The sequence below is a fragment of the Pongo abelii genome, chromosome 9 (genome assembly GCF_028885655.2).
Source record: "Pongo abelii isolate AG06213 chromosome 9, NHGRI_mPonAbe1-v2.0_pri, whole genome shotgun sequence".
Taxonomy (NCBI): Eukaryota; Metazoa; Chordata; class Mammalia; order Primates; family Hominidae; genus Pongo; species Pongo abelii.
The window spans coordinates 129,528,967-129,539,031 of NC_071994.2; the positions used below are offsets into that span (position 1 = coordinate 129,528,967).

The window sequence follows — 10,065 nt, forward strand, 5'->3', positions numbered from 1 at the left end:
GGGGCTCCAGGAGAGGTCACGGGGAGACGGCCACCTATAGCATTGGGCGGGGCAGAGCCCTGAGGGCCGCTGGCCAATTGGCGCGCTCGTCTGAATGGCGTTTGGCGCGGAGCAGTGACGGCTGGGATAATAGCGAGGCAGCAGTGCCGCTCTTAGAGGGTCCGGGCTCAGAGGGGCCATGATTCGGAGGGTTCTGCCGCACGACTTGGGCCGGGGCCTCTTGACCCGGAGGCCAGGCACGCGCAGAGGAGGCTTTTCTCTGGGTAAAGTTGAGGACGACAGAGGGCATTGTGGTTCTGGGTTGTCCCCAACCTCCGACTGTGTGTCCTTCAGGACCCGAAACCATGGCCCACACTGGCAGGACAGTGGGTCGGCTTGGGGAAGGGGGTAAGCTTGCCTACCAGAGCTTGTAGGGGCTGTGCAGGTGTATGGCTCCCAAGGCGGCCCTTCTTAGGTGGCAGGTCTCACATTATTCTCCATTTAAGCTTACAGTCAGACTGATTGATAATCGGTGGCACAGATGTGCATTAAGTCCTGCCCGTGTTCAGGATGCTGTACTTAGTGCTGTTGCGGTAAAGGAGTGAAGAGAAGACGGGATTCAGTGAATGTTCTGGATAATGGCTAGAGTGTACCTAGAGGGAAAATTTCAATAGACAGTAGGCCAGTTCAAGACTGGATAGAGGCCAGGCGCGGTGCCTGTAATCCTAGCACTTTGGGAGGTCGAGGCGGGTGGATCACCTGAGCTCAAGAGTTCGAGACCAGCCTGACCAACATGGTGAAACACCGTCTCTACTAAAAATACAAAAATTAGCTAGGTGTGGTGGTGGGCTCCTGTAATCCCAGCTACTCCGGAGCCTAAGGCAGGAGAATCGCTTGAACCCGGAAGGCGAAGGTTGCAATGAGCCGAGATCATGCCATTGCACTCCAGCCTGGGCGATTTAACGAAACTCCGTCTCAAAAAAAAAAAGATTCGATAGAACTCAACTTAAGGCTTTGCACTGCTAGCTAGTATAACGGTAGAAGTACATGGAGCAGGTGGGAACCGCGATCAGCTTTGAAGGATGTTTACTGGCTTAAGAAAGGTGTGTGTTCCAGTCTCTAAATAACTGAGTGCAGATTAGTAGAAAAATACTGTTTTTATGCAAGGAACTAGCAAAAGCCATCTAGATAGACGGTGTGAGTAGTAGCATGAAATGTAGTGTGGACAGGTAAGCTAAGGCCAGACCAAAGAAAGATTTCAGTGCTGCTGAGAAGAGTTTGAGTGAGGTATGAAATGGCAAAAGGATTCATTTATTTAAGATACTTACTGAGCACTTAGAATATGCCGGGTGTTGCGATAGGCTGGAGATTCAGTGGTGAAGGTAAACACAGCCTCCTCCCTCATGGATTTTAGAGTATGTAACAATACAAACTGCAATTGTGTCCAAGAGATCATGTAGAGTTTGACCTGGTCTGGGGGTCAGGAAGGGCTTTCCCAAGCAAGGAATTAACTAGGCAAGGAAGTGGACACAGTTTAAAAGCAGAGAGCACGTGCAGGTTCCCTGTGGTGGGAGGAAATAAGGTGCCATCAAGGAACTAAAGGGCCTGGAGTGTAGGGGAGGATAAGATGAACAGAAGCCAGATTGTGCAGTATCTTACGGGCTCTGTTTAAGGCTTTGGACTTTGGTTCTTAGAGTAATGGAAACTCATTGGAGGGTCTTAAGCAAGAGGGTTTGTGATTAAATATGTGTTTTGAAAAGATATTTCTAGCTATATTGTAAAAATGTTCGCAGCAGGGGGTGGGATGGAAGTGGGGAATCAGTGGGAACAGTTAGGATGCTTTTGCATTTGTCCAGTTGAGAGATGATAGTGGCTTTGCCTAGGATGATGGTGGCAGAGGAAGAAAGGGGACAGATTGAGGAGTTACTTGGAAGCCAGAGCCCTCAGGACTTGATTATAGATAGGATATAAATGTAGGTTTGGTGGTGGTGATGGATATCCAGGATAAGCATGGCACCGCTTAGAGGTGCCATGCTTCAGAGGGTGCCGTGACTTGGGGTGTGCCAGGGCCTCTTGGTCCAGACGCCTGGAAGACCCAAGTGGGGATGACAGTGCAGTTGAATATGTGAGTTGGGATCAGGAGAAGTCTATGCAGGAGGTAATGTAGAAAATTAATTTTAGGAAATTGAATCTTGCAGTGCTTGGCACAATGCATGAAAAGGGAGACTGATGGCATGTGGACTATTCAGAAAACTGTGGCAACACTGTTGGGTGCAAGGTGACCTTTTGAGATGGGCTGACAGTGGGGACTGCCAACTCATGTGTCTGTTTAGCTCAGCTTTTCCTGTACCCATCCTCCGTCCCCCCAGCCATGTGGGAAGGAAATGTTTGGCCCTCTGACCCTCACTACATCCCACAGACTGGGATGGAAAGGTGTCTGAGATTAAGAAGAAGATCAAGTCGATCCTGCCTGGAAGGTCCTGTGATCTACTGCAAGACACCAGCCACCTGCCCCCCGAGCACTCGGATGTGGTGATCGTGGGAGGTGGGGTGCTTGGCTTGTCTGTGGCCTATTGGCTGAAGAAGCTGGAGAGCAGACGAGGTGCTATTCGAGTGCTAGTGGTGGAACGGGACCACACGGTGAGGTCTGGGGTAGGGCAGAGTCATGAGTGGGGCAAGAAAGATGACTCACATTTTATTAAGGACTCTAGCGACAAGGGAAGGAGAGGAGGGGAAGACCTCAATCTCAGGGGATCCAACGGACAGAGATTGTGCTTTGGACCTTGTTGAGAAATTTTCCTAGGATCTTCCTCAGTCGAACCGGGAAGCTTGGCAATAAGGTTTGTTCTTTTGAAAGCAGATATCACAATATTGGATTTTTCGAGATCTCATAGCTCTGGTCATGAGAGCCTGCATTCAAGCTATAATTAAGTGTCTGAACTTTCTCTTTTTTTTTTTTTTTTGAGACAGAGTCTTGCTCTGTCACCCAGGCTGGAGTGCAATGGCACGATCTCAGCTCACTGCAACCTCCACCTCCCAGGTTCAAGTGATTATCCTACCTCAGCCCCCTGAGTAGCTGAGATTACAGGGACACACCCTGATGCCTAGCTATTTTTTGTATTTTTAGTAGAGATGAGGTCTCACCATGTTGCCTAGGCTGGTCTTGAACTCCGAACCTCAAGTGATCCGCCCACCTTGGCTTCTCAAAGTGCTGGGATTACAGGCATGAGCCACCATTCCCAGCCCTCAACTTTCTTCTTTTGGGTCCCATTACTTCTGAGGTTTTTTGCATTTTATTGTATTTATTTATTTCGAGACAGGGTCTTGCTCTGTTGCCCAGGCTGGAATACAGTACAACCTCCACCTCCCAGGCTCAAGTGGTCCTCCCACCTTAGCCTCCAGAGTAGCTGGGACCACAGGCATGCATCACCACACCTGGCTAATTTCTGTATTTTTTGTAGAAATGGGGTTTTGCCATGTTGCCCAGGCTGGTCTCGGATTCCTGAACTCAAGCAATCAGCTCTCCTCGGCCTCCCAAAGTGCTGGGATTACAGGCATGAGCCACCCACCCGGCTGGTTTTTACACTTTAGATGTTCCCGTTTGCATTGCCAGCTAGCCACGAGTCTTGCTACTTTACTTCAATCATAACCTTTCGTTTTCCAAATGGTAGATCAAATGTTAATCGCCTGCCCTTGGACTTCCAGGCCATTACCATTTTGTACCACTGTGTCAGCTCTTGCCAGATGACTGACCCTCTCTGCTCTGCACATCCGCTGCTGATGATTTTAAACACCGTTGCCTTCAAGTTGACTTACACATGGGTCTTAGATTATAGACTTGCAAATAGGACTCCCCTTCAACTTTAGGTGTATAGCTCGAAGCTTTCATTGCAGTACTCTAGTCACATGTGATAGGATACTGTCTACCTCAACTTTTCTTGTCTTTCCACAGTATTCACAGGCCTCCACTGGGCTCTCAGTAGGTGGGATTTGTCAGCAGTTCTCATTGCCTGAGAACATCCAGCTCTCCCTCTTTTCAGCCAGCTTTCTACGGAATATCAATGTAGGTGCAATGGTATCTGGGATGTTGGGGTGGTTACCCCTCCTTTAGCCCAGAGTGGGGAGCAGCCCAGCTAGCAAGGTAGCCAGAGAGCAAGAATGGGTCAGCCAACTAGGAGAGGGGGGCCCTGGCCTTTCTTCCTAGTGGTGGTGCCTCAAGGTCTGGGGCACGGAGCCTGGGGAGCTGTGGGGGAAGAAGGCAGGAGAACTCTTCCTGGCATCCTTAAGTCAGTCTCTTTCAGGAGCTTCTCTCTGCATACAGGAGTACCTGGCCGTAGTCGATGCCCCTCCCTTGGACCTCCGGTTCAGCCCCTCAGGCTACCTCTTGCTGGCTTCAGAAAAGGATGCTGCAGCCATGGAGAGCAACGTGAAAGTGCAGAGGTGGGTGCCTGGCACAGCCTCTCAGCTGCTTGGCAGCCAAAGATGTTGGGTGACTCCTGCACCAGGTTAGGAAGTGAGAAAGTGGAGCTGATAAGACAGATCCCTGCGGTCTAGGACCTCAGTGTGTCAGGAAGGAAATACACAGACCTGCAGTGCCCTGTGAGTGCTGTACGACGGATATGGACAAAACACTGCAAGGTGCTTCCTAATTTGTCAGATCATGAAAACCACCTGGAACACATCCGAGACCTAATAAAGCAGAATCTCTAGGGAAGGAGCCCACAAATCTGGGTTTTTAACAAGAACCTAAGTCAGGAGTTAGCAAACTTTTTCTGTAAAGGGCCAGATAGTATATATTTTAGGTTTTGCTGGCCGTACAGTCTCTAATCCAACCGCTCTGCTATCACAGCATGAAAGCAGCCATAGACAAAAGTGCAAATGAAGGAGTGTGGCTCATTTATGAAAACAGGCAGCAGGTCGGATTTGGCAACCCCTGCTCTAAGTGATTCTCATGCTCAGGTGAGGGTGGGCATCTTTGTGATGCAATATGGCCAGAGGCTTTATTTTTATGTTTATTTAACAAACACCCAAGTCTCACAGTGACATCAATTAATATCCTAAATGCTGTACAGATATTAACTCATTCAATCATCAGAACATCCCCATTTTACATATGAGGAAACTGAGGCATAAGGCGCTAGTAAGTGGTGGCGGTGGGATTTTATTTGAAGCCAGCAGTCTGGCTTGTGAGTGTTCTGTTGGTGCGTCCGCTATGCTGCCTTTGAGGGACAGTGTCCCAGAGGAGATACCTGTGCTCAGGAGCAGGATTGTACAAGGAGTGGAGAGGAGGTGGGTCCGGGCAGGAGCGGAGGGAGCAAGGTCACCACCTTGTTGTGAAAGTTCATGGAATAGGCTGGGTGCAGTGGCTCATGCCTTTAATCCCAGCACTTTGGGAGGCCACGGCAGATGGAACACCTGAGGTCAGGAGTTCGAGACCAGCCTGGCCAACGTGGTGGAACCTCGTCTCTACTAAAAATACAAAAATTAGCTGGGTGTGGTGGTGTGCGCCTGTAATTCCAGCTACTCCAGAGGCTGAAGCAGGAGAATTGCTTGAACCCAGGAGGAGGAGGTTGCAGTGAGCCGAGATGGCACCACTGCACTCCAGCCTGGGTGACAGAGCCAGACTCACTGAAAAAAAAAAAGTCATGGAATAGACCGGGATAGCAGGGAGCTATGTGTGCTGAAGGGAGACAAGGGAGTAGGGAAGGAAAGGCAGTCAAGGCTGAAGAGCCTGACTAGGAGGCTTGGTCTTCAGCCACTCAGCAATGAGGAAAAATAGGGGCATTTGGGGCAGAGAAGTGACATGACTGAGCTGGACTCCCCACTTGTGGAGTTAGGGTCCATACTTCATCCCTCTGCACACTCCCCTCTCTGACACATACACCGACCCACACGTTTTATCTCAGGCAGGTGGGAGCCAAAATTTCTCTGATGTCTCCTGATCAGCTTCGGAACAAGTTTCCCTGGATAAACACAGAGGGAGTGGCTTTGGCATCTTACGGTGAGGCTTGCTTGCAGAGGGGACAGCTTTTTTCCTGAAGATGGAGACTAAGGGGTGCTACACGTTGGGAGTCTCGGTACCCCACAGCCAAGCTGAAGGAGGAACACTTCCCTCCTGTGTCACAGGAACGGCCCTGGGCCATGCTAGTTCTCTGGCCTTCAGCAGGCTTTGTCTGTGTGGTTGAGTTGGTCAAGATGACCTTCCCCAGCTTACAAGCCCTAGAGAGGGCTTGGGGGACACAGGAAATACAATCCAAGAGCAGAAGTCCTCATCCCTCTTTGTGAGTTCTCTTTTTCTTATCACAGGGATGGAGGACGAAGGTTGGTTTGACCCCTGGTGTCTGCTCCAGGGCCTTCGGCGAAAGGTCCAGTCCTTGGGAGTCCTTTTCTGCCAGGGAGAGGTGACACGTGAGTCTGAGCTTGTTTCCTCTAGCAACTGGGGCATAGGCCTAGACTAGGTCTTATCTTCTCACTCACAAGCTAAGCAAGGGCTGGAGGGGGAAAGGGGTCTCCCCGAGAGCAGGTCCTAGGCATCTTGACCCGGGCTCCTCACTGAGCTGCGTTGTGACTTGTGATCTGCTTGATGATTGCACCTCAGCACTGTCCTGTCAGAGTGTGGCCAAGCTAATGCCAGCTCCCTCATCTCCGTTTGCTTCAGTGTCTGTAGGAAAGCTCCCATCCTTCCAGCTTTCTTTCCTTAAGAAACCAGTGAAATCCCCATTTCATTCCTCTTCAGCGCCTCCACAGCCTATTCATTTTCTTCTCTGCAGGTTTTGTCTCTTCATCTCAACGCATGTTGACCACAGATGACAAAGCGGTGGTCTTGAAAAGGATCCATAAAGTCCATGTAAGTTTCTAGTCTGTGATGTCCTTTACCAAAATGGAGGGACAGGGAAGGTAGTGACTCTCCTTGTTTTGGTTTTCTTTGACCCACTTTCCAGTATGGGTAAACTAAGGCTCAGGAAGCAGTGCATCTCTCAGGGTGCCTGGTATGTGGTCCAGGCCTTCCACCCCTCACCCTCTGGTGTCTGCAGGTGAAGATGGACTGCAGCCTGGAGTACCAGCCTGTGGAATGCGCCATTGTGGTCAACGCAGCCGGAGCCTGGTCTGCGCAAATCGCAGCGCTGGCTGGTATTGGAGAGGGGCCACCTGGCACCCTGCAGGGCACCAAGCTACCTGTGGAGCCGAGGAAAAGGTAACTGCGCTCCGGGCAGCTGAGGAGGTTGGTGAGAGAAAGAAAGAAATGACATCAAAGTTGGATAGCGTGTGTGTGTGTGTGTGTGTGTGTGTGTGTGGTGTGTGGTGTGTGTGTGTATGGGGTTGAGGAGAGTGTGTATGTGTGTGCGTATGGGATTGGGGAGGGTGTGTGTGTGTATGGGGTTGGGGAGGGTGTGTGTGTGTGTGTGTGTGTGTGTATGGAGTCGGGGAGGGAGTGTGTGTGTATGGGGTCAGAGAGGGTGTGTGTTTGTGTGTGTATGGGGTTGGGGAGGGTGTGTGTGTGTGTGTATGGGGTCGGGGAGGGTGTGTGTGTGGGGACAGGGTTGGGGAGGGTGTGTGGGGGTGGGGGTGGACACGGTTGGGGAGGGTGTGTGGGGGTGGGGGGTGGACGGGGTTGGGGAGGGTGTGTGTGGGGGTGGGGGGTAGACGGGGTTGGGGAGGGTGTGTGGGGGTGCGAGGTAGACGGGGTTGGGGAGGGTGTGTGGGGGTGCGGGGTAGACAGGGTTGGGGAGGGTGTGTGGGGGTGCGGGGTGGACGGGGTTGGGGAGGGTTGCCGGCCATGCTGTTTCTGCAGTTCGTAACCACACTGGTTGTGGCAGGTATGTGTATGTATGGCACTGCCCCCAGGGACCAGGCCTAGAGACTCCGCTTGTTGCAGACACCAGTGGAGCCTATTTTCGCCGGGAAGGATTAGGTAGCAACTACCTAGGTGGTCGTAGCCCCACTGAGGTAAGCTGAGTGGGGTGGGACATGCCGGCAAGGAGACATAGAATAATTGTCATGAAACAATCAGGCTTTTGGCCAGGCACAGTAGCTCATGCCTGTAATCTCAGCATTTTGGGAGGCCAAGGCAGGTGGATCACCTGAGGTCAGGAGTTTGAGACCAGCCTGACCAACATGGCGAAACCCCATCTCTACTAAAAATAAAAAACTTAGTTGGGCGTGGTGCTGGGCGCCTGTAATCCCAGCTACTTGGGAGGCTGAGGCAGGAGAATCGCTTGAACCCGGGAGGCGGAGATTGCAGTGAGCCAAGATTGCGCCATTGCACTCCAGCCTGGGCAACAAGAGCAAAACTCTGTCTCAAAAAAAAAAAGAAAGAAAAAGAATCAGGCTTTTCTGGGGGGCTGCGTGCTGTGTTAATTGATATTAGAGCCCCCTCCAGATTTGAACTGGGACCATTTCTCCCCATCCCCTACCTGCACAGGGATTGTTAAACAAGTCTGTGTCTGTCCTTGTGTCCCAGGCAATGTAAGCCTTGTCCCCACCTGTCACTCCAGCAGGAAGAACCGGACCCAGCGAACCTGGAAGTGGACCATGATTTCTTCCAGGACAACGTGTGGCCCCATTTGGCCCTGAGGATCCCAGCTTTTGAGACTCTGAAGGTAACTGGCAAGGGCTGGTTTTCCTTTTTATTTTTGGACATTGGATGGGACAGATGACAGTGGAGCACGTTGGTCCCCTCAGACCTGTGACTGCCGTAGTCCCTTCATGTCACAACTGCTAAGGAATTTCTTGGACACATCCCATCCCATAGACCCCTCAGCAGCAGGTAGAGGGTACTTTGTGCTGACCCCTGACGAGGAGTGAGGATGGAGTGTGGCTACAGCCTTCCTGAGAACCCTAGTGTTTGTGTACCCGCAGGTTCAGAGCGCCTGGGCCGGCTATTACGACTACAACACCTTTGACCAGAATGGCGTGGTGGGCCCCCACCCGCTAGTTGCCAACATGTACTTTGCTACTGGCTTCAGTGGTCACGGGCTCCAGCAGGCCCCTGGCGTTGGGCGAGCTGTAGCAGAGATGATACTGAAGGGCAGGTTCCAGACCATCGACCTGAGCCCCTTCCTCTTTACCCGCTTTTACTTGGGAGAGAAGATCCAAGAGAACAACATCATCTGAGCATGTGTGCTCTGCACTGGCTCCACTGGCTTGCATCCTGGCTGTGTTCACAGCCTTCTTTGCTGCTTCCATCTTCCCCAGCACTGTGCCAGGCCTTCTCCCCCTCCCCAGTGTCCTCTCCTCTCAGGCAGGCCATTGCACCCACATGGCTGGGCAGGTGCAGGCACTGAGGCCCAGGCCAATAGCGAGTGATGAGCGGGATCCTAGGACTGATCTGTAGCCCATACTGATGTCACCCACCAGGGCAATCCATCTGGAGGCCTGAGCACCCTGGCCCAGGACTGGCTCCATCCTGGCACTGACCAGGAAAGACTGCCTCTGACCCTCTTAGCAGACAGAGCCCAGGCATGGGAGCACTCTGGGGCAGCCTGGCTCAGGTTTATTGATTTTTGTCTGTTTACCCTATCCATTAATCAATACATGTAATTAACTCCTTCCCTCCAGTCTTCTGTCTCTTCTTTTCATTGTACAGCAGGAGCTTTTGAAGCACCCCATTAGCCTTATACCAGGACAGGGAGTTTTTTTAAACAAACAAAACAAAACACGAGCACAAACCCACCTTTCATTAGTTAAATCCTTGAGTGGTGCAGTATCACACAGATTCTGTGTCCGTAGTCTTAGCAGGAAGATTGGGAATTTGGCATAAACCATGCCACTGTTTCCATGAACCCAAGTGACTTTTTCCCAGATTACTCTGGTTTTGTTTGGTGTGCCAACAGGAGTTGCTGTGTGGTTCTTTGCTTTGTCTACGTGAGCATATCTCTTGCCCAAATAGAATTCAGTTTCATCCCAGGCATAAATGCTCAAATTTTAAGAAGAGCTGTGTGCCCCCTTTGGTTCTGGAAACCTCACAGCCCGCAAAAATGGCCTTGGACCACAGCCTTCCTGTTCCCAGCAAGCCTCCACAGGCTCCAAGATGGCAGACAGAGTCCTTCTTAGATCCTAGGCGGCAGGCATCTTCCTTGTGAGCGA

General features: G+C 51.4%; 1 protein-coding gene across 13 annotated transcripts; it reads left to right on the forward strand.

The window, feature by feature from the left end:
- Positions 1–66: 66 nt before the first annotated feature.
- FOXRED1 (FAD dependent oxidoreductase domain containing 1) lies at positions 67–9,530 on the forward strand. Of its 13 annotated transcripts, none has more exons than XM_024255514.3 (11): positions 67–263; positions 2,399–2,619; positions 3,932–4,042; positions 4,301–4,419; positions 5,886–5,980; positions 6,286–6,387; positions 6,750–6,826; positions 7,014–7,174; positions 7,797–7,926; positions 8,475–8,579; positions 8,839–9,530. In XM_024255514.3, the coding sequence occupies exons 1-11, from the start codon at positions 179–181 to the stop codon at positions 9,091–9,093; spliced, it is 1,461 nt and encodes a 486-aa protein (XP_024111282.2). In that variant the 5' UTR covers positions 67–178; the 3' UTR covers positions 9,094–9,530. The 13 variants fall into 13 exon arrangements, with proteins under 13 accessions (XP_024111282.2, XP_063584339.1, XP_063584342.1 ...); XM_054525405.2 differs by having other exon boundaries at positions 87–365; positions 8,478–8,579; XM_063728270.1 differs by having other exon boundaries at positions 91–263; positions 8,478–8,579.
- Positions 9,531–10,065: the final 535 nt, after the last annotated feature.